The sequence below is a fragment of the Monodelphis domestica genome, chromosome 4, assembly GCF_027887165.1.
Source record: "Monodelphis domestica isolate mMonDom1 chromosome 4, mMonDom1.pri, whole genome shotgun sequence".
Classification (NCBI taxonomy): domain Eukaryota; kingdom Metazoa; phylum Chordata; class Mammalia; order Didelphimorphia; family Didelphidae; genus Monodelphis; species Monodelphis domestica.
Window position 1 is genome coordinate 78,957,850 of NC_077230.1, and position 25,673 is coordinate 78,983,522.

Consider the following 25,673-nt stretch of genomic DNA (forward strand, 5'->3'; position numbering starts at 1 on the left):
ACTGGTACCCTGTTATCGGATTGGTTAAAAGAAACTTAAGGATACATTTTCCTCCTATATCTCAAGAATTTTCATCTGAGAAAAAGAAAAGATTTTTCTGGTTTCAGGGTCCAGAAATGGGACCACTACATTGAAGCAACATAGAGTAGTGAATAGGGTACTGGCATTAGGGTCAAGAAAACCTGGGTTCAGATACTGGCTAGAGCTGAGACAATTGCTTGCTGTGTGATAGAAGTCAAATCTCATCACTAATCTGGTTCTAAATTTCCTCATCTATAAACTGAAAAAAATTAATTAAATGTCCATCTATAGTCTCATCCGTTTTCAAATTTAGTATGTTCTACATTTATAGGGTCGCAAATTTCAATTCAATAGTAGAATTTTTTCTCTAATATATAGAACTACCCAAAAAGAGCATAGGCTGCCTTATAGGATAAGGACCTCTATTTTTTGGAGTCTGGATAGCCATTTGTCACACTTGGGTCAGGATAAATGTCATCTGTAATCCGTGTCTGAAACTTGATAAATTAGTCTCTAGTTACATGTCTCATCATATCACATAACTTGTTTTAGTTCCTACATATATTAGTTGAATTGATTGAGATGGATCAATTAATTAATCACTATCAAGAACATTTATTAGAACACAATTAGGTCCTTTATTCACCCCAAATATCTCAATTCTAAAATTCTAATATTTTAGAAGCCTAAAATATACTAAAGACAGAAAATTAACATATAAAAAAGTTAGAGAATGTAGGGTTAGACTGTGGACTGGTCATATGTTTAAAAGAAACTTTGAAAACTTTTTAGTGATACTTAATATGGATGATGATGCATTAAGTTGGGACTAACAAGCAAAAAGAGTGGAGGATAGGGCATTCCATCTAGGGAAGAACCAATATTCAAAAATGTATCCTTGTTTTTGATATTTAAAGTTCTTCACAAACTGATCCTTTGCTATCTTCCTGATCTTCCATTCTGTTGCTTTTGTTAGGTCATTTTTTAGTGATGTTCATCTCTTCATAACCCCCATTTATGATTTTCTTGGCAAAGATATTAGAGCGGTTTGTCATTTCCTTCTCCAGATCACTTTACTGATAAGGAAACGGAAGCAAACAGGGTTTAGTGATTTGCCAGGAACATATAGCTAGTAAGTGTCTGAGGTCAGATTTGAACTCATGAAGTTGAGTCTTCCTGATTCCAAACCCAGTGCTCTATCCACTCTGCTACCTTACTACCCCAATTCTACTCTCCTTTTTAGACTGTATGATCCAACTACACTAGCCATCATGATATGCTTTGATCGTGACTCTCCATTTCCCAAACTTATTTCTTTTGACTACTTATTTTTCATGTAGAGGAGGTACTTTGATTCTGATTCTTGACATCTCTAGCTTCCTTTAAGGCACTATACCATGGAAATCTTTGCTGGTCCCCCAGTTGCTAATATCTGTACTGTATTGATATGTTCTGATTTATATTTATCCCTCTTCATCATAATATAAGCTCCTTGAGGGAAAGAGAGTTTTCTTTTTTGCTCTGCCTGTGTATATATAACACTTAGCACAATATCTCATAATAGTGTTTTTCTTAAAATATATTCTTATTTTTTGATTGAATATGAAACCTCAGCATCAATTATACAATCAGTCTCACTGTCCTCAGCACAATGCATACTAATTATGGTCTCTGATTTTGTACACACTCTTCTCCATAGGCAGAATGTCCTCTATTCTTCTAGCTAAAAAGACTCATGTATTAAAGTTAATCTCAAAAAGTTTGTTGAGAAGTAAGTAGAGGTGGGGAGCTGAGCAGAGTAAGCCATAGAAGCATCCTTCACCTTCCCTCAGACAAGTGCTACAGATGTTGTTCTCATTCCTAACTTTTTATTTTTGCTCCTGTTGGCATTTCTAGAATGTCCTCTTTTCTATCTCTTTTTCATTGTCTTCATATTCTACATTCTACCCATATTTTATGGCTCATCTCATCTCTTATTTCCAGGAAACATTTCCAGAATCAATCAATTCATCTCTCCATCAACAAACATTAATTAAGCACTTAATAGGTGCAAGAAGGCACTAGAAAAAAATAACCTGATTCATAGATTTAGGGATGGAAGAAACCTCATAGAGAAGCTACCCATCAATCATCTCACTTTGCAAATGAAGATGCTAAGGCTTTGGGAGTCAAAGTGATTCTCCAAAATCACAAAGGTAGTATCAGAAGTAGAATTTGAACCCAGATCTTTTGACTCCAAAGTTTATACTCTCCTTCCATTGACCAAATCAATACACAGTGATCTTTAATGAATTAGACTTAAAGTAAGATTCTCATTTGAATTCTATCCCAGATGCTAAATATCCATGTCTCCTTGGACAAGTTACCATTCCTCAGCCACAGTTTCCACCTCTGTTGAAATTGAGAGAATAAAAACAATAGTACCTACCACACTGAACTAGTCTTTGGTTCCAATGAGATAATTAATGTATGCCTAGTTATTTACAAACTTTGATGTGCAGTGTATCAATAATTATTCTAATATTTCTTTTATTTTTTTTAACCTTTACCTTCTATCTTAGAATTGATACTAAGTATTGGTTCCAAGGCAGAAAAGAGTTAAGGGCTTGGCTAGTGGGGTTAAATGACTTGCCCAGGGTCACAGTGCCAGATTTAAACCCAGGCCTGACTATCTACTGAGCCATCTATCTACCCTATTGTAATATTTTTAACATATATATTCTAAACGCTATTGCCCTTTTTATCTTAGCCCCATGACCAACACACAATAATACACTGTTCAGTATACTATCGTTACTTAAATTTTCAGTCTTTAGGAATGGTCTCCTCTAGTGAGAATCTCTAAGGAGAATCCTGTAATGAGAAATCAAACACTTTGCACCTAACTCAGCCCATTTCAGTAGCTACGTAGAACAAGACCTTCTCATTGGTGATTGACAATGAGGTTAGTACCTTCAACTGAAGGGTTTTTTCACTGCAATCCTTGAGCAATTCCAGTTGCTACTAATACTCTTGGATTTGGCTTAGTACCAGCTGGGTTGATGAGAGAAGCAGCTAGTGCAGGGAATATATAATAGCACTGCCCTAAATACCCTACACTGCTGGGTTAAAGTCTCTACGTACCTCTACCCATATATCCACTATAAAGTGATTCCGGGCACAAAGCCAAGGATCTTTTTCTTTCACTCTACTATCCTGGGTCTGTGGAATGGCAACCCACATGCATTTGGAGCTCCAGGATAGACCCAATTTTTTTTAAGGTCCTCCCTGGGATCAGAGATAAATTAGTCCTCATGTGCCCTCTAGAATTCATTCTCATTAAATAAAATATATGCCTTCCCCCACCCCACTTCCCATTTCACATACCTGTCCATCCTGTCCTTTGGAAGGTAAGTCTTCGAATCTACCCAGATTCCATCAGGTCCTGGAGTCAGGCTACTTCTTTAAAAGCACCCCAGGGCAGACATAAATTGGTACTGCTGTCTCCAGATGCTTCAAAAAAGACATTCGACTTTGGAACTAGAGGATTTTAATTCACTTCTGATCACTGTTGATTACTAAATTTGTGATTATAGGCAAGTCCCTTATCTTCCCTGATTTCCAGTTTCCTGAGAACATTGGACTAAATGGCTTCTAAAGTGTCTTCCTAGTATAGAGCTATGATCTTATTATTAAATGGCCTTGGAGGTTTTTTAGTTCCAAATAAATCATATGAATATGGGAACCCAATGCCCTAATTTCCTTCTTCTTGTTGGACAGAAGTAAATATTTCTACATCCCATGATTATATTGTAATCTATAGATGTTCTTTCTCTGGATCCACTTAGATATGGCCTTTTGGAGATTGTTTTTAAGTTTCCCTAAAAGATGACTTGGGGTTTCTTGTCACTAAAGCTCTGCCTCAACTATCTCTACCTTATTTCAAAAATTCTGTTTTGTTTTACTTTGAACTTCCCAAGCTACTTCAAGCATACTACAAAAAAAAAATTCACATTATACAACAGATACGTCACTCCACTACAAAGAAAATGCTATGCAACTGTGTGTTTCTTTCACTATAAGTACAGCTGAGGCTACGATGGGGTAATTGGCTAAATGCCTGTCAGCTTAATAACAGAGAGAGTCCGGGTTTACACCCTGAGAGATGCAGTCTATAAATTTCAGCAGTTGTACTTTGCAAACAAATGAAAGCATTTCCACAAAAAGAGAGAATCAGAGATCTAGGGAAACAGAAAAAGAAAGGAAAAAAATAAAAGGATTTGGGGGGTGGTAAAGTAGTGGGAGGTGGGGAAAAGCTTTTTTTCCAATTCAATGCCATGGAAGCTGCTTGCCAACAGATTTCAGATTTCAGATTTGGTCTTGGAGGGGTTTGTTTGCATTGTTAGGATTGAAAGCAGGAAATCTGAGTACCCTGCCTCAATTTTGCTCCTTATGTAAAACTGGTGGGTGTTGAAAAGCAAAGCCCAGATGGAAGAGAAATGGAGGGGGGGGGATAAAACAGAAAAGGAAAGAGAAGTGGAGGAAAGAAGAGGGTCAGAAAAGAATTATGGAAATACAATTGCCAGGAAAGGTAACAGGAAAATATAAAACTTTATTTCATTCCATTATAATTCTAATATCTTTGTTCCCACAAACTCAATCCTTGGCATCTTAGATCAAGTTTTAATGGAAATTTATAAGAACAAACTATCTTTTACTTCATTCAGACTGTGAATTAAATTGGCAGTTGTGATAGCAAACAGTGGTACAGAAAAAAGGGAGGAAGATACTGATTATAATCTGCATCATTATCATTAAATAGTATTAATTAGGTACCCACTTGCTTATGGAACTCTGCTAAAACCCTGGGAAACAGAAGTTTAAATAGATAACATTCTTCCCCTCTTTTATAGACATCACTGACAAAGACAAGAAGTATATGAAGGAAAATCAGAATCTTCATATTCTAAGCTGTGTAAGTCTGCTCTTGCCAGGAATGAAACTTGAGAATACAAAGATCTAATTAGCTCAGGGGAAATGCTGCTGGTAGCAGTAGAGTAGGATGATGGTGAAAGTGGTGAATTTTTTACCATTAATTTGAGGTGAAATGTTTGAGGAACTGCATGAATGAAAGTTTTAAAACATTTCCTAGATCCTACCACCACCTGGAATATGTTTCTGTATCTTTTCTTCCTTCCTAATTTATTTTTATAACTTTCATTTTCTATCTCCTCTCTTTCCTAGCCAAAATTATATTAATTTCATTTTAATTGTCATGCAAAACATATTTCTATATGTATCCATGTTGTAAGAGCAATCTCATATAGAACCCAAACCAAAATGAGATTGTAAAAAGTGCCAGACTGAATATGTGAAATTGATCACCTCAAGGGGTGGGAGGGTGGGGAGAGAGACCCCAGGAGTGGATTGAGATGAGGAGAAGACTCTGGCTTGGAGAACACTGAGGGGCTCTCAGTCTTGAGAAGCTGAAGAGGGTAAATGGGAAAAGACTTTCTCCTGAGGGTTACCCACTTTTCCTGCTGTTCCCCCCAATACTTCCTAATTGAAGGGACTTCTGAAGAGAAACCTGAGTAGACTTTACATCAGCTCCTGTTGCTCAGGGGTGAGTCAACCTGACTTTCTCTCAGGGGGCTCAGGTTGCCAAGGCCTGAGTTCCCCCCAAACTCGAGGAAGGAGGGGAAAGGATTTAAATAGAGACAGGGACCCCTTCTCCCCACTTTCCTTTTCCCATTCTTCCCTGCCCATTATTCCTTTTGTATAATCTGATTGATTTAACATTAAAAGTTATCTGTTCCCCAAGCTGAGTGTGAGTGAATGGATCAAGGGGAGACCCTTTGGTCTCGAGTAGTGACAAGAGGAATTGGGGAGAGCAGCTTTAGCTAAGGAGGGAAGGCAGAAGGGGGGAAATCTGCAAACCCCCTCTCCTCTCTCTGAGCCAACTCGTTATATCTGCTATCTCCCCTGAACCCTGCTTTGAGAAAGGGGTTCTCCTTTCTTTCCCCCTCTCCATACCAAAAGTCCAAACTTCCCATTGGGGCACAAAACTTCTCTCTTTATCTTTTTTTTAATACAATATACAGATGTGAAAGAAAACTGCAACAGTTCTGTTTGGAGGTTCCCAGCCAGACACTTAGAAAGCTGCCTATACTCATTGTTTCCATTCATCTTATTTTTTACACCTAAATTCTTTGCAATCTTGACTCTGACCTAATCATTAATTGCATTGAAATTGCTCACTCCAAAGTTACCAATGATATCTTTTATTTAAAAAATAGGAACTTTTCAATTTTATTTTCTCCTAATTACATGTAAAAACAATTCTTAACAATTGTTTCCTGAAAATAAATTATCTCACCTGTTGCCAAATTGCTATTCCTTTACAGCAGATGTGATCACTTAGTAAATTTTAGTAGCTCCGTATTACTTATGGAGAAAAAATAAAAAATCTTCTACTTAGCTTATAAAGTCCTTGACAACTTGGTCCCAATATATCACATGAGCTAATTATATATTTCTGACCTTTCTGCACTCTGCAATAAAAATCAAACTGGGTTTTCTATTTCTCAGCAATAACTTCTGTCTCCATGGCTTTTTATTCTCTTTAGCTCTTCCTCCAAGATATAGCTCAAGCACAATTATCTAAATGAAGCCTTTGATGGTCCCTCAGCCCTCAGCTAGTGGCTTCTCTCCTAAACTACCTAGTACTTACTTTTTTCTTTTTCTCTTTAAATTTATTTAACATACTAATATATAATTGTTGTCCCCTCCATTAAAATATCCTCTTCTTGAAAAGAGTATGATTCTTATTTCATTATTTGTATTTCTGTTGCTAGCATTTGTACTTAAGAGATGATGTCATTAAACATTTGAGTCTACTATGTGCCAAATTCAATGAGAGAGAAAAATGAAAGAGAGGAGGAAGGGAAAAAGGAAGGGGAAGGGGAAGAAAAAAAGGAGGAAGAAGAGAAAAAGGAGGAGAAAGAAGAGAAGGAAGAAGAGGAGTAGAAAAAGAAGGAAAAGAACAACAAAAAGAAGAAAGTTTTCAAATAAAAGCCTGTGAGCTTGAATTCTTGGGAATTTTTTAGAGTACATCATGAAAGAGATAGTAAATATGTAGAAAAAGAAGTATTAATTACAAAATCCAGTCTGGGTTCATCAAGATACTGAAGGTGTCAGGGCAAGATGGCAGAATCAAAACCACTTAATACTTTCCAACTACCTTCCAAACAGCCAAAGAACAAAAATGCATCAAAATGAATACTGGAGTGGTAGAATCCCCAGAAGAAGAAGCAAAACAGTTCTCAGACCCAGAATAATGTGGAGAGACAGCAAGAGAGATGACCAAAATACAAGCTCAGAAGAGGACAGCAATACAAAAATGAAAAAGTTTAAAACTCAAAGGAAAATGTGAAAGAATATCAAGTCCCAAATGAACCTCTGGAAGAATTCCAATAAAAATATAGAAAAACAAAAAATAAAAGACAGAAGAAAAATTAGAAAATTAAATGAAAGAAAAAAGTAAACAGCTTAAATTTACTAGAGAAAACAGTCCCTTAAAAATAAAGAAATGCAATATGTTACAGAAAAAAATAACTACCTAAGAAAGGAAATACAAAGCCTCAAAGAAGAAAATGACTCCCTAAATTTAGAATTGGACAAAAGGAAACTAATGACTTCATGAGACAATAGGGAACAATTTTTAAAAACTCAAAAGAATGAAAAAATAGAAGAAAAACTGAAAGATCTAACTAAAGAACAAGTTATTTCACATTAAGTTTATTCCATGTTTTTCACATTCACAAAAACAAAAGGTGGACATTGTAGATATGATTTGCCTAGATATGAGCAAATAATTGATAATGTATCTCATTAATCCTGTGGGGAAATGTACAATAAACAAGAATTTTTATCTGAGTCTTATTAATTTTAAAAATATTTAGATAGCAGCATTTCAAGATCATTTTGATTCCTTGGTAACATAAACTATTTTATTTTACATATTTAAAATATTATTCTGAAAACGGGTCTAGATGAAGTAGGAAGATATGATCCCCAAACAGATAAAAAATCCTGAATTAAAGAATATATTATATTCAGAGAAATCATTAAGTTAATGATTCAAAGACAACTTGTTAAAAGTTCTCCAGGGAAATGCGTCCAGGAGGCATTGACCTTGAATTGCTTTATATTTTTATCTATGATTTGGATAAAGTCATTCTCATCACATCTGCAGATGAAAGAGTTAAACTATATGATAGAGTTGGGATCTAAAAAGATACTGATACGCTGAAGAACTGGGGGATCTAATAAGATGAGATTCAATAAGATGAATAAATGTCTTGCCCTTGGTTTCAAATAATAATCTTCCCAATGGTTAGATAACAATTTGTTTGAACCTGACCCAGGTGTTTGGGTGTATTCAAAGGTTTATTAAGAATGTTCAATTTGCTATAACAACCAAAAAAGTCAAAGGGATCTTGCTCTGTTTTGTGAATCATATATTTTAGGAAAAAAAATCATATCTTTTAGGTAGTCATTAGGTAGTCTTATTGTTATTACTATGAAAATGGTGCTACCTAATGAAAGAAAAAGTCCATTTTTCTTATAATCTTCATAATATCAGATGTGCTAAACCTCTTTCCCCAATAAATATTATAATATTTGCAATCAGAATAAGGAAAAATGGAATTTTCTTAAAAAACAAAAGATATATGTAAATATATAAAAGGGAATACTCATTGGGAGAAACATGTTCAGTTCTGAGTATCCCATTTTAAGAAACTAATTCATGCATTAGAAGAGTATCCAAAAGAAGGCAGTTATATTAATAAAGGGTGTTGAGTACAGGATTGGTTGCAGGAATTGAGGATATTTATCATAGAGAAGAGAAGATTCATAGTGGACATCAGAGTAATATTCAAGTATTGAAAGGGTTATCATGTAGAAGAGGGATTGGCTCTAGAGGGTAGAACCAGGAGGGATGGATGCAGGCACTAAAAGAGAAATTTAGCCTAACTGTAAGAAGGGAAAGTGTTTAAAACTTAAAATCAAAGCTATTCAAAAAGGGAGTGGGCTGCCTCAGAAGGCGAAATATATCCCTTCATCGAAGGTCTACAAGCAGAATTTAGATGTTTATATGTCATATATGTCATAGTATTGAGTGTGGAGTAGATAAGATGATATTTCTGGTTCCTTTAAACTCTAAAATTCTGATATTTTGTGAGACTGTGGCTCTTACAATGTCCCTGAATTGCTTCATATTTCTTTATTTTCTGTTTCAGAAGGTGAGTATTTGGACTAGAACAGCAACAGACAATCTAACACATAATTATAATTAATATTAACATCTCCTTTTCCATGTAGAGTAGAGGTTTATTGTAGACTCTTACTGGTCATTATGTACTATTGGGGTTTGATGTCCCTGAGAATCAGTCTTGTCCTATCAGAGAGAGTAAAATGCTGGTACATAGTGATTAGAGTTGATGAAGAGTCGGAATCAAGACACAATGATCACAGAGCACATTGTACCTCATTGATGTACTTATTTATTTTTATTTTAATTAATATGTTTTACAGACTTTACTAGACTATAAGTTTCTGGAAGGTAGAGCCCAAATCTTATCTTACATCTGTTTCTTTCTTCTATTACTTAAAGCAATACTCTGCATAACGGGGCATAATGGTTGTTGAATTAAATTCAGACCTTCTCTTCTTTACTTATCCCAGTAAAGGACTATAATGGATGTAGATCTGTGACAGTAGAGAAGTAAATTTTGGTAAATTGCTGGCCACATAGACAATGTAAAAGGAAGTATTGTAAATGACATGCCTCAAACCTAGGAGCATATGATTTACTAACCAGGGTAATAAGGAAGTGGGGTAGAAAAGAATTCTTTTGGATCTAAGAATCTTAATCATTTTGACTTCATGACAGAATTGAAACATATAGCTAAAGGTACCCTGTAAATAGAATGATAGAAAATAGGATGAATCAACATAAAGGAATTGAGGAAGAGATAATGATGTTAAATGTAGAGTTGACAGATTAAATGGAGAGATGATGGAGATAACATCTCTAAGGCTATATTTATACAAAGCAACTAAATTCAATGATGATCAAAAGTTCTGAATTGATCTGACCAAACAGTTCCATCCATATAAGGTTATTGCTATAGTAACCATAACTTTTCATGTTCTTTATTCACATCCTAATGGTACCACATAGAAGGAGAAGAAGGATTGAATCTAATTGGAACTTTGGACTATGATCTAATACTATGTCATGAAGAAGATATAACTTAGGAGTATTAGAATAAATAGAAGATATAATAGAGGGCTTGCTACTGAGTTCTGGTAAAGTAACTTTTGGAATTGCTTCTAAAACATGGTTTCTAACAACTTTGTGTTATAATTCCCTTTGATAGCCTGGTGAAGGCTATGGATACATCCTCAAGGCAATGCTATTAAAGGAACAAAATAAAATTAATAGGATTACAATAGAAACCCTTATTGAAAAAATCTAAAGAATTTTCTATTAATGTTAGTAGCTTCTTGACTTGTCCTCCATAAACTGTCTTGACTGTAGTCACATCTGTGCAAGTTATGTGTAAAATTGGGGCAGTGTTCTTTTCAAAGAGATTTCTGGCTTTGCCTTTAGTAACTGCAGATTGAGAAAGACAATCGTTTCTTCAATCATGTTTTGGAAGAAATAAGTTGAGTTCCAATACTAAGGCTTCTTGACAGATTTCTCTTCTTAGTAGATTTTTTCCTTAGTAGATTATTAAGGAAAAAACAACAGAAGTTTACAGACACCCAAATTAAGAATCTCTGCTTTAAAGGATGAGCAGAGAGATGAGAAAATAACTAGTAAAAGGTTACAGTCAATAGTGGTGAGGAAAGTGTGACCAAGATATAAAAGACTATGGAGAGTTAGAGAAAGAGAAGGATTAAGATTGTGACAAATGGTAAGGCAACTAGGGAACTTGGAGTTTAGGAGCAGAAATGAGAAGCATGTATCATAGGGCTGAAAGGGAAGAAAGAAATCATCTTGTCCAATCTCCTACCCATCTAGACTGGAATATATTACAAACATAAAGCAAATGGGTGAATGTTGGACTAGTCCACTGAATAGTTTTCATAAAAAAGTTAAAAACCAACAAAGCCTCATATTTCTTCTTTGTTTTCAGTAATGATGTGGAAGCAAAGGTTCATAAGATGCAAAAAATAGTAGGAAGTAAATTTCCTTGCAAATTATTCTAAATCATTTTACATGAGCTAATTCAAGTATCCTAATGGGCAATTAAAAGTAAAGAACCCTTTATACTTCAACACTTCCTTAGTATTGAATACTTCAGTGTATAATAGTCACCGGGACACTAATCAAAATAAAGAAATAAAGGCATTTTGGCATGCTTCATAAAACTTCATAAAACTCTTTACATACTTGATAATTTGGGGTTTTTTGCATTGACCCCCACTGTCATTATTAGTGCAATTAATATTGCATGCTTCGATTTTATCTATTAGTATATATACATGTCTATGTATTATATATGTGAAATAACTATGCATGCTTTCTGTTGTGCATGTGATGTCACAAATATGTATACAGAAATTCATTCACAGGCACCAAGAGAAAGAAGGAAAAGCTGTAAAACAAATACTTCCGCCTAAAGAAATTAATGCAATATGGATGAAATAGGCTTATAACACAAATTATTTACAGCACATGGTTGTTTCTGTATGATCACATACCCTTATTTTCAGGAAAACTAGACATTTGAGTTTTGTCTCATCCTTGTAGCAAATATTGTAACATTTAGCTGAAAATCTGTTTTGCCCTTCTGGGATTATGACAACTATAAGAAATGAGGATTTCCTCTTTCATTTAATCATATCATCTTCATAAAAATAACACCCTGGATTCATATCTTTCCTCAGAAGTGTCTGAACAGCATTCATAGAATCACAGTATGTTAGCGCTAGAAGAGACCGCAGGGATTATCTAGCTCAAACCCCTCATTTTGCATATGACAGAACTCAGCACCAAAGAGGAAAAGGACCTGCTCAAGGAAACAGAAAACTGGTGGAAAAGTTGGGAATAAGACTGAGGTCTTCGTGTCTAATTACTCCCAATCCTCTGCTCTTTCTACAGTGCCATGGAACTTCTCTACTTTCACTCATATACCTATACATGTATGTATATATATATATGTAGCTCTCATAAATAAATAGATACACATATATCAATCTATATGCATGTGTAGACAAATAATAGCTAACCTCTATACAACTCTTACTATGTGCCAAGTACTGTGCTATGCACTTTATAATTAAAATCCTGTTACTTGATCCTTGCAACAACCTTGGGAAGTAGATTTTATTATGAGCCCCATTTTATAAATGAATAAACTGAGGCAGGGAGAGATTAAATGATTTGCCAAGGATCCCACAACTAGATGGTGTCTGTGGCCAATTTTGAACTCAAGTCTTACTAACTCCAACCACTATTTGCCAGTATGTGAGTGTGGATACATGCCTGTGCATCCCACCAGCATTCTATTTTATTTTATTGATTTAAATAAAGTGAAGAATATCACATGTGTAGAAAGGGATATTAAATGACTAGGGTTACAAGAGTGATATACAAGTGGTATATCAGATTGAAATAAAGGTCTAAAAAATGCTTCCTAGCCAAGGTTTCTGGCTTACCTTGGGCTAGCTAATCGGATTTAAGCTACTTGTCAACTTTATGATGCTTAGCTCTCCCTCTTTATGCCAAAGACTTGGTAAGGTGAAGTGTCTTCTCTGGAAGTCAGGAATAGAAATGGACTGACCTGAGTTAAATTAGTAATTCAGTGAGGCTAGTGTGATTCATGCTTTGTTGCCAAATAACTCTCACCTGTACTGTGTTGGAATGAGGAACACTTAAATATAGAACCAAGAACCAACAAACCAATGGTTTTCTTTGGCTCTGTTCCCCCTATAGTATAAGTACCTAGTTTTAAATACTTGTATAGATTTCAACTTATATTATTTTAATTTTTTTCTCATAAATGATTAACAAGATTCGATGGGAAACAGTAGGCTTAAATTAAAATTCTACTTTGAGGATAACAATATACAAGGAGCATCCTTTGTCAAATAGACATGGTGCTAGGAGTAAGAAGATCAGGTTTATATCCTACTTAACTTATAGAGTTCTTATAAGACTTTATTGAGACTGAATATAGTTGGTGTTTAAAATATATTTGGTGAATAGATGAATGAATGAATGAATGAATGTATTTCTGGGAATATTTTAATATATTTTTCAAAAATATAATGTTCTCAATAGCTGTACAATGTTATATTTACTTTGAAGTTGTTATTAGGATTCATTTTTAACTTAGCTTGAAAAATTATCTACCCAGAACTGATCTACCATTCTTGGAATTTCACTTGCATACATGTTCTCCCTGGGTAGAGAGGTCAAAGGATCATAAAAGAAGAACTTGAGTGTACCTTAGAAGTCAACTTGTCTAACTTTTTAATTTTACAAATGAAGAAGTTAGGCCCAGAAAGATTAAATGATTCTATGCCCCAATTCTGGGTATTTTCCTCGATTATAATCATGCCTGGAATTATCTCCTTCCTCATCTTCACCTCCTGGCATTCCTGGCTTCCATCAAGCCCCAGATTAGATTAAATACCTCTATATACAAGAAGCCTTTCCCAATGACCTCAATTCTAGTGCCTTCCTTCTGCTGATTATCTTTCAAATGCTCTTTCCATTATCCTATGGGCTCCTTGAGAGCAAGGAATTTACTTTTATCTTTTAAAAAAATTGGTTTGTTTTAATTTATGTTTATCCCTAGCATTTAGCATAGTTCTTGGTACATTTTTCTTAATACTTACAGATTGACTGTTGCTTGACTACCCAGAGTTATATAGCTAATAAGTTTTGACATTTGCTTGGAACCCAGGTCTTTTATAGAAAAGGAGAAGGAAGGAGGGGGGCGGGAAGGAGAGAAAAAGGAACGAAGGTTAATTGTCTACTTTATATACATCTATATATATTTTATTATACTTTCTTCTTATAAAAAAATCCTTACCTTCTTTGCTGTGTATTGGTTTCCAGGCAGAAGTGTGGCAAAGGCTAGGCAATGGGGAAGTTGAGAGATTAGCCCATGGTCACACAACTAGAAAGTTCCTGAGACCATATTTGAACCCTGAACTTTCTACCTTGAACTCTGGTTCTCAATTTACTGAGCCACCTCGCTGTTTCCATTTACATATTCTTTCAATATTCTTATTTATTTCCTTGTAATTTCCTCTATTGGAAATTAAGGTACTTGAAAATGAGACCATTTCATTTTTTCCCCTTTTTATCTCTAGCACCTTGAACAGTTCCAGAAATTTAATAGGAACTTAATAACTTTATTTATTAATTAATTGAACTACATACTTGCCACTAGAGGGAGAAGAAACATTCTTCTCTTTGCCCCTTTATGATTCCTCTCTGCCTTTACACATACAAATCCTATCATATGATCCTTTAATCCCTGTCACCCTTGTCTCTCTCTAACAAACACCTACTACTTTCCTAAAGCGATCATAAATTCTGATCTTTTCAGAAAAATATCTTAAAGTTTCTGCTATAGGATGCCTTTGGTGTGTGGCAAGAGGTGGCAAAAACACTGATTTCCATCTCTGCCAAAGGCTGCTGTTACGCCAAAGAAAAACATATGTTTCCTCTCATAGGGCAGTTCCAAGCCCTGCAGGTTTATTACAATACTGCAATAGGGCACAGGGGGTCTGTGCATGCCACTACAGCCAGATAACTACACCATCTGGGATCCCTCCTATTCAATAAGAGTAGGACATTGGATAGTATATAGTGACACTGGTGGCCAGAATAATTTTCAAAACCTTAGCAACAGCAGGGGTTGCAATATCCTTTGCCAATTCCTCAAAGATCCTAAGAGGGAGATGCCCCCTTGAAATTCATCTTAAACTGTCCCCCATTCCACAGTCATGCTAATTCTGGTGGTACATTCTAATAAATGTCTCAGAAACCATTAAACATTTTCCCTTTTCTTTTATATTGGAGTCTCTAGCTCATTTCCCCATTCTTGAATGCTTTTTTTTTTCCTGCATAAGCCCAAAGGGTCTAACTCTCTTCTTCTTCTCTTGTTATTTTAGATGGGAAAATATCACTAGTCAATGTATTTTCACACTGAAGATTTACTGACATCACACTGAATGGCTGAACCTCAGAGTTGGAAGGGACCTCAGAATCTACCTTGTCCAATTTGCACTTAAATATCAATAATATAAGCCAAAGATAACCATTCAGCCTTTATTATAAAATGTTTATTGAGGAGAGACAAAATATCTTCTAATTTCACTTTTTGCATAGTTCTAATTATAGCTAATTTCTTCTTCCATAGAGCTGAAAATGACCTATTTGAAGTGTCCACATATTGGTAGTTGAGTCCTCTGGGGCTAAGCAAAACAATTTTAATACATTTTTAACATGAAAATATTTCAGATCCCTAAAGATGGCAATCCTTTCTCCCTAAATTTTCTCTTCACCACTTTGTAATTTGTAAGGAACAATGAGTGCAAAACCCTTCAGTAGCCTGCTTTCTTTCCTCTCTGTTTTTCTAGATTAATACTCTTCTTAAAAATCAATATCCCTGGTGGAAGCTGGGTAGCTCAGGGGATTGAGAGCCAGGCTTAGAGATGGGAGGTCCTAGATTCAAATCTGGCCTCAGACACTTCTCAGCTGTGTGACCCTGAGCAAGTCACTTAACCCCCATGGCCTAGCCCTTACCACTCTTCTGCCTTGGAACCAATACACAGTATTGATTCCAAGATGGAAGGTAAGGGTTTTTTTAAAAATCAATATCCCAAATTAAACATATTTTAGATGTGGGCTGATCAGGGCAGAGTAGAGAGGGACTATCACCTTCCCCATCACCTCTGCCTTTCATCTGGTAGATAAAGATTCCATTATATGTATGCCTATGCTTCTAGCTGTTTCATCTATAAATGTAATTAATATGCTTTTACTTAAAATCTGAACATCATTTTAATCATCACCGGGCCAAGGAGAGACTCTTAGGGCACTCCAGTGGATTTCACCTTCATAGTAAACACTGACTACTACTAGGAAAGAGCAGTAAACCATGGAATAGTTGGAAAATAATGATGCACAGATATAGCCATACCACTGTAGCTTATGACTGAGCAAGCACTACATACACCTACTAGCTATGTGATCTTGGATGAGTCGCTTAAGCTGTGTTTACCTCAGTTTCCTCCTCTGGCAAATGTGAAGAAGAATAACACCTACATCCCAAGGTTGTTATCAGAATTAAATAAGATAATAATTATAAATTGCTTAACACAGTACCTGGCCCATAGCAAGCACTAGATTAATATTAGAAATGATGTACAAATTAGCATACTAATTTCAGTATTAGGCAGAGTGGTTCAGCCAAACATAATATCTAAGCTTAAAAATAGAAGAGAATACAATATTATTTTGTCAACATTAGAAATGATGTTGTTCTACTACATACACATGAATTGTTAACAAGGAGGTTGAAATTTGTCAGAATGAACCTGTTTTCTGATTGGAAAGAGATGGAAAAGGTGGGTCTAGTATGATTGATTCTGCTGTTTTGGTGAATCTGGGCTCTCATTTAAATTAAAGAGTGAATGAATGAATAAATGAATATTCACATAGGTGAGAAAAGAACTACATAAAATGAAATCTGCTCATATCCATCCAATACTGAAGGTTATTCTGCGTTTGCATTTCAAATGAAGAAATAAGAGCTATCATATAGCAAAACTTCTGACAGTTAATATGTTCCCATTTGCTCCCTTGAGTACTGGCATAAGTAAATTTCATTGTGTTTTTAACTAAAACCTCTTCAAGTCATGACTAGAGAACTTGGTATTGATGTCCATGTTTAAGTAAGAGACAACATAGGAAGTAAGCCGAGAACTGAACCCCAAGAAAATTTCTACAGGCCAATGACTCATGCCAAAACAAAAAATGATGTCCAGTTCATGATGACATCTTACTAATTAATGGTCATGTGTAGCTAGAAAATAGTCCTGGAATAATTACTAAACTTGCATATGCTCGCAATATAGAAACACACATATATATAAATATATGATATATAAAATATATGTATGTTTGTGTATTAGGGGGAGCTAAAGATAGTAATCTTATAAATGGTTGTTTTAAACATCCTCATGGGAAGAAAAGAAAATAATAGATCTAAAAGGAGTTCAACTCAACAATATATACTCTTTCAGATGGTTTTTTAAATGTTTTTTGTTAAAATTTATCTTCATACATGATTCTAAACTGTCAGGATCTTTCAGATCCTGCCTGTGACATATTATTGTCTGAGTATTTCTTCACAGCTATGTTCCATAAAAAGACACAAAACTTAAAATCTATGCTTTCATCTAAATGATGGTTAAAAATGTTGAAGCAACTAGGAGCAGAAAGAGAGCCTTGTGGCACTATGACTAAGACGTCATTCCATGATGAAATCAACTTGCCCAGCACCTCACTTTGGGTCTGCTCATTTATTTCTGAGTCTCTCTAACTCACATTTCTCAATCTTACACCCAAGGTTATAAAACCAGATTCGTGTCTAAAGCCTTGCTCTACTCCTTTGTACTGAATGCTATTTACATTACCCTCATCTGTATCCAGGTTGTCAAAATCTCTGTAATAGAAGGGAGTGGAGAAAGTCAGAGGATCTAGGATCAGGTCCTCCTTCCCAGGCTTCTATTGCTTTGGATAAGCCATTTGAAGATCATTCCTTTTGGTCAAGAAAAGAAACAAATTTACATATATGTGTGTGATGTGGTGACTAGACACCTGTTCTCAGAATTAGAAAGACTCCTTCTGAATCCTCCATTTCAAGCATACATCCTGGTTTTATGACCCTAGATAAGTCAATCTCTCAAAGCCAGGCAACGTTCTATGTTACAAAGCCATTTCCCATCTGCCTTAATTTATAGGCTATTTCTCCAAAAGGCATTTGTAGAGAAGTGAAATCACAAGTATGTTATATAATCATGCAAACATATATAAACATATATATGTATACACATAAATTAATGTATGTGCACATAGCAGTCATTCATACAATAGTCTAAATAACTTATCCACAGTCATCCTGGGGACAGATTTTAAAAGCCCAATTATCCATGACAATTAACACTTATTGATGAATGAGATAGATTTGTTTTAAATTGCTAACAATTCTACAACGATACCATCTAAGGGTAAATCATGCTATATTGTCATTCCATCATTTTCAGTTGTGTCCAATCCTACATGACCCCTTTTGGGGTTTTCTTGGCACAGATACAGGAATAGTTTGACATTTCCTTCTATGATTCATTTTAATGATGAGGAATTCAGGTAAACAGGGTAAGTGACTTGTCAGGGTTACACAACTAATGAGGATCTGAGGTCAGATTTGAATTCACAAAGATGGATTTTCCTAATTCCAAGTCCACTGCTCTATCTACTACGCCACCTAGCTGCCTGTATCATACTATACTTTCAGCTTAAATTTGTGTTGAATATTTATCATTTATTCAATGCACATTAATCACAAATTTTATGATAATTTCACTGAGCTATAAAATAGAATTGAATGTTTGATTTCAGAAATTTTTAAAGAATTTCATCACATTTGCAAAATTTATTTAGTTTATTTTCAGTTTAATGACAATCAAATTGAATTTATTTTTTAATTTGAAATTTTGAATTTGAAAATTTTTTAATTTATTATCATATGGACATATATATATATACATTTATATATATATTTAAACTTGGCTTAAAAATCTCATTAATTACTGATACCATAGAATTGCCATTGCAGCAGGGGAAGGCATCTCCCTTTGAGATTATCTTCTTCAAACTAGATGAAAAAATGTTGGTTCAGATTGGGAAAATAGCTTGCCTAGGTCTCAGAGACAGCTAATTGACAATAAGGAGTGAGGGTTGGACAATAATTATTTTTTATGAGATGTCCAAGTTTCACAAATTTACCCTTTATTCAAGAATAGCTTTGGTATTAATGTAGAAACTGTTTTCAAATAATATAATTATAAGTGTCAGAAAAAGCATATTGTTTAATCAATTTGTATATTTTCCTCAATTTGACATTTTTCATGCATGTATGAGTTGCAGATGTTTTAAAGAAGGGTAACTGATGTATTTTTTAATCTTCACAAAATCTTTACATCTTACTCTGAAATAAATCAATCATTTTTCTTTGAATCTTCACTTACTTTATTAAAAATTAATTAGGAAATAAACACAAAAAGCAAGTGGTTGAAAATATATCATAATAATTAAAATTTAAGAAAAGAAAAAGAGAAGAGTATAATCAGCCCAAGAATTTGTATTTCTTGGGCTCAAGTAATGTAGCTTACTTATAGTTATATATATATATGCTTCTTATTTGGGAATAAATAATTCCATGCTCACATACAGTAATATAAAATGCAATAATACTACAAAAGGGGAATATGTTTATTTTCTGTGAGAAAAATATCTTTCAGTGCCCAATATATATATATATATTTATTTTTAAAACACTTACTTTCCATCTTTGAATCAATACTGTGAATTGGTTTTAAGAGCAGTAAGAGCTATACAATGAGGGTTAAGTACCTTGCCCAGGATCACACAGCTAGGAAGTGTCTGAGGTCACATTTGAACTCAGGACCTCCTGTCTCTAGGCCTGGCTCTCAATTCACTGAGCTATTCAGTTGCCCTTGATCAATTTAACAAACTGAGAATATCAACTATTTTGCTAATCCAGTGTTTTTGTTTTTAACATACACCTATTTATACTGCACATCCAATGGAAATGTGTATTATTGAACATGAATTAATTCATGTCAACGAGTTTGCATTTTAATAAGGATATATACATATATATATATATACTATGCATAGAATTATGCCTTTGATGTCAATGTAATACTCATCATTCTCCATGAAGATTCTACTACTGCTAAGTATAATTTCATCAAAGATTTTTATTTTTTTTTAAGTTGAAGTTAGAACAGACCTATTCCCATTCACCTGTTGACTTGGTGCCAACTGCTAGCTAAGAAAGTTGAATTTATCTGGAAGACATTAAACAAGATAAAGAGAAACAGTTTAAGGAAACAATGCTAGAACCTGGACCAGTTATCATAAACTCCTCCCTTAGTAAATGACTTTAGAAAGAAGAATAGATTAATTGCTCTAAAGGACACACACAGAGAATGTATTTATGTGTATATGTGTTTGGGAGGGGGCACATTTTTTTTTATCTTGGAACTCAAGATGGGACTTGGATTTCCTATAATTCTTCATGAAGTTCTTGAGGGGAACCTTACAAAAGTTGGTACTTTGTACATGAGAGAACTCAAATGCTGCCTGTCTCTATTCTTTTCACTAATGATTCTACAATTTTTTTCAATGTTTCCACAAATAAAAGATTATATATACAATCAGGAGCCATAAAAAAGATAAGCAAGATTGTTGAGATGTATGTCTATGCTCAGGGTCATAATTATGCTACACTGATGAGTAATTCAAAGAAACAGTGGTGTAAAGAAAGAAAGGAAAAAATTGAAAGTTTGATGAACAGTCAGGTAGATAGGTATCACTGGAACACAAGATTTTTTAAGAAATCTCCCATCAGCCATCTCTTTCCCTTGCCTAAGAATATTCAGAACCATAGAGTCTTTAAAGATGGATTTCATTTCTTTTTAGCCCCTTTCACTCACCTAGAACCAATCAGCAACCATGACTTCTGATGAATCAGTTTCTCCTTCCTCCAGTACCCTGCAGGCTTACACTAACAGTAAAATTTCACAGAGGAAGTGGAAGTGTGCCCTTCTCAGGCTGTTACTCTTAAACAGAGGGCAAGAGAGCCTTTCTTTGCCAGGGAACTAAACCACAAAGCTCACTAGATTCATTTAGAGTCCATGAAGAAGGCCAGCATGGAAAACAAAGGAAACACTAAACACAATTACTTCTGAAAGATCTTCACCAAATCAAAAATAGGCTTGCCTAAAGCAAGGGCAAACAAACATGGAGGAGGAGGATTTCTGGGGGGATAAATGAAAAGAACAACCAGGTCTCTTATAGGTGAGTGACCCCTTGTTCAGAAGTTTGATTTGGATATCTCCAAGCACTGTCAATAACTTGGTATGTCCCTGGCAACACATATTTACTTCTAGGTACAGATACCTCTCTCTATAGTATTATTCAATTCATCACATGTCTATCATAGTCTGTCTCTATATCTCCTCTGTTCCCTTACTCATATCCTTACTTTCACACAGAAGAAAAAAATAACTTACAAAGATATTCTTTCTCCCGTCTGGATAAATCCCTCTCCTTGCATCTGTCCACAGACACACACTTGTTCATGGATGCAGAAGCACTCATTTCCACTAACAAGCATAAACATTTCCATATATATTGACCAAATATATATGACTACATCTCTACACATATTATTAGCTTTACAATTCTTGTACACCTTAGGTTGAAAATTTTTAAAGTGTAGTAGTATGACAGAGAAATAACCTGCCAATTTCTTGGGTATTATAGGTACCTAAAAATGCAGAATGATCCCTCCCTCTGCACCCCTGCCATCCAAACTTCTGAGTAGAACCCTCATTGGAAAGTGGAATTTCCAGTGCACATGTTTATAACAAAAGGCCACACAGTGAAGGGTTAATGATTTAATGGAGAGGGGACTTCAGCAAATAGCTGAAGGAGGACTCTTGTTAGTTGTTGTTGGAAAGCATTTCCCATGTCATGTCTAAACCCCTCTGCAAGCAGATGAATCACTCTGTAAATCCTGTTACTCTATGTGGATAAACCTTACATGCCAGCTAACAAATCCAGGGAGGTGGGAGAAGGAATCTGCTTGAAAGGAAGGATCTTTGGGGATCACAATCACCATACCTAAGAAAAGGAAGAAGGCATAATTCATGTCCTCATTCTCCTTAGTTTTAACAACTTAGAATCTCTCTCTCTGTCTCTTTCACACACACACACACACACACACACACACACACACACACACACACACACTCACTCACTCATTCACTCATACTCTTTCTTCTATTACAAGAGTAGAGATCCCAAAGCAGGACACTCTGTGACAACCAACTAAATTTATTTCGAAGGAAAGGAATGAAAACTTTGCTGCTGTCGGCAGCTCTGCTAAGGAACTGCTCCCTGATGCCCCAGGGTTTATGCACTATCAGCTCCTTGCACACAGATTAGAGGTTTATTTTCAATTCTTTATAGTTCTTTATTGCCACAACAGGCGATATTAGCCAGATAGACAGATAGACACTGGAACATTTTATTGGGATAAAATGAGATTTTAAAGGATCCCACAGGAAAGGTTTTGTTGTCAGCATCTGACAGAAATTCTAGGAGAATCATACCAAAGAAGAGATGTGTGTGTGTGTGTGTGTGTGTGTGTGTGTGTGTGTGTATGGGTGGTGTCTGGGGCTGGGGGTGAGTGAAGAGGAAGTGGAGATTGGGAAAGGAACCAGGAGATTATCTAAAAACTGAATTGGCACACAGTACCACCTGGAGAGCCAGCTCTCTCTGTCCCCTCAGAGGGGTCAAAGTCACCAAGGACTTAAGATCCCCCCCCTCCAAATATCAATCACCCATTACTCTTTCAGAGTATGGCAGCAGACCATAAAAATGAGACTTTTGGGTAAAGGACTGATTTGAAATACTAAACAGAAATAAAAATTATTTGATGCTTAACAATCCTACATTTCCCTTAGAGTAACTGGGTATTTGGAAAGTTCTTTTATTTCATCTTCCTTATCAGGTTGATTTTTACCCAAATTCTACCGTTGGGGGAGATCAAGAGATAAAGTTCCTACACTTTCTTAGTTCCTTCATTACCCATAAGGAAATTACAGGAAGGGACAAATAGCTCTCTGACAACTTGAACTAGTGAGAAAGCAAAACACTCAGATCCATATTCACAACCATCTCATTGCAATGAGTGCCGACCAACACAGTGAACACTGGAAGTGTATCTGAGAGCCATAATTCAACAACGCTGCTTTTACCACACACCAGGGCTTAAATTAAGGGACCCCAGCAGGACTTCAGAAACCAAGGCACTTGTAAATTAAAAAAGATAGTTTTTGTTTGGTTGGTTGTTTGCTTGTTTTTTACCATACCATAAAGTTAGCATCTCTTGGTAAGAGAAATAGACCAGAGAAACAGCACATTCAACCATCAATGTAGAAGCTTTAAATGGGACCAGAAACCCTTTCCAGTTTATGGCTCAATATCATGGAATCCGGAAAAACAATGAATACACCACATAGAGCCCTGATTCTTACAGCATCGCCAGCTGTAGCTTAAGGGGAGCACACACATGCACAGGCACACATATCTTGATACATATGCATATAGATATCAAAAACTGGGAAAAGTTGCCAGAATGCCCTACCTGAGGATGGCCGTGTCCCCCTGCCTCACGGTGATGTTGTCAGTGCCTCGGGTAAAATCCACGCCGCGAACAGGCAGTCCTGTGGGGAGAAGGCAGAGCAATCTCAGTAGGACCAGCGGCAACTGTTTCCGATCGGGATGAACTCTTCCGACCATGGTGGCCACGCTGACTTTCAGGGTATATATAGGGAGATGGGCACTCTCGGGTTGTGCAAGTCGGACAGGAAGAGCAATTTACAAATACACAGGCGTTCATCAACAGCCAACAAGGAGTGAAAGCAGATCGGGCTTTTCCAGCTTGTAATCCTTTCCACTTTTCTTCTCTCCCCTCCTCTCTCTTGCTCCTCTCTTCTTTCCCCCCTAAGTCTTAACGAGCCCCTCATAAAACCCGAGCAAACCAAAAAAAAAAAAAGTCAAATGAACAAAAATACAATTTCTTTTTAAAAAAAATGCTTATTGCAAAAATAAACCCCACTTGCAAAAATGAAGAAAAGCCTTAAAAAGAGAAAATATCGGTTTGTTGTGGCTGTTTGTCCTTTCTTTTTTCTTTCTGTTACTGAATGCTCCTATTCCAGTGAGGGGCTATACAGTCTCTGAGAGGAGCTCCTTTCATAACCCACTTTTCTTAGGCGGAGGGAGGCCAGCAAGCACCAAGCTCTACACTGTGAGTGTAAAAAAATCAGCAGCAGCAGCAGCTTCTCTCTCTCTCTCTCTCTCTCTCTCTCTCTCTCTCTCTCTCTCTCTCTCTCTCTCTCTCTCTCTCTCTCTCTCTCTCTCTGTCTCCTTCTCCCTCTCTCCTCCTCCTCCTCCTCCTCCTCTTTCTTTCTCTCTCCCCTCTCCTCCTCCTCTCCCCCCTCCCCCATTCAATGTGCTTTTTCTCAATAACCCCTCCACCTCATCCCCCTCCTCCCTCTGGCTGGCCCCTTGTTTTGCACAACTGCCCCCTTCAGCAGCAGCGAGCCTTGATGAAAGCCTGATGCTCCTTTAGGTTGTCACGACAACAGCTCCATCTGAGGCCTGGCCGATTTCCTTAAGAAGAGGGAATGGATCTTAGAGGTAGAGTTAAGAAAGAGAGAGTAAAGGAGAGGGTTGTGATGCTGAGAAGGAAAGAAAAAGGAAAAGAAGAGAAATTAAGGGGAGAAAAGGGACGGAGGGAAGCCTGGAAGAAAGAAAGGTATAGACAGTGAAGAATAGAGGTAATAGAGCTATACGGAGAGACAGGAAAGGGAAAAATAATTAATACCCAGTCACTGTACAGGGATTGAAATGATGCTAAGGAAGAAGTTCAAGAGGGAAAAGTGAAGGAGAAATGGCTACAAAAAAGGAGGACACTGGGGAAAGAACTTGCTAGTGATGGCCTAAATCAAAAGCCAAAGTTGATTTAGAGAGTAACATTCTTGGCTACTCTCTTTCCAAATTCACATCTTGCTCTTTCTCTCCTACACTCTCTTTACCAAAGTAAAAAAAAAAAAGGAGGGGTATTTTCTCTTCATCCTTTCTTTTCTCCCCACTCTCTTTGGGCTTCTGAAAGATGAATTTGAGACAATGCTAGTATTGAGTGGTCTGTGGTGTGAATGCTTGGTTTGTCTTCTCCAAATGCCAGCCCCAGCAGCTGATCCCTGATCCTTACCATCAACTTAACTCTACAGGAAATACTCAGCTACCATTCAGGAAGTGATGATAATAGCGATTTTTTTTTTTTAAAGCAAGACATCTCTGATACTACACAAGCTGTTCCCTGTACCTCTATAGCTTTCTTTAATGTACATGTAAAAGATATGCTGCACTTCACAGTCATGTCATCCATTTATTTATAGGCTAACGATCAGCCAGCAAATGATGAGCCCCTAAAAGTTAAGGGAAGTGAGACTGGCATACTCCTTTCCTTCTGTACTCCCTCTGCTAAGGAGTTGAAACTGAGTCACCCCCATCACTTTTGCTGCTGGACAAGATGATAGGGATTTGTTAGCTGGAGATTTTCACAAAAAGTGAAGTGAGTTTAAAGATCCATACCCAAGTCTCCAGAGAACACAGACTGAGCAGTTGCTTATCTTACTGACACTGGCCTTGTCCCCAAGGATCTTCCAATAACTACTATGCTGCTTGCCACAGA

General features: G+C 36.1%; 1 protein-coding gene across 2 annotated transcripts in view; it reads right to left on the minus strand.

Moving 5' to 3' along the window:
• Window positions 1–25,161, minus strand: part of LSAMP (limbic system associated membrane protein) — an 826,684-nt gene extending 801,523 nt beyond the window's left edge. For both annotated transcript variants that reach the window (XM_001362935.4, XM_007493724.3), the window contains exon 1: window positions 23,562–25,161. In XM_001362935.4, the coding sequence (XP_001362972.1) occupies window positions 23,562–23,716 (155 nt within the window). In that variant the 5' untranslated portion in view covers window positions 23,717–25,161. The remainder of the gene's footprint in view (window positions 1–23,561) is intronic.
• Window positions 25,162–25,673: the final 512 nt, after the last annotated feature.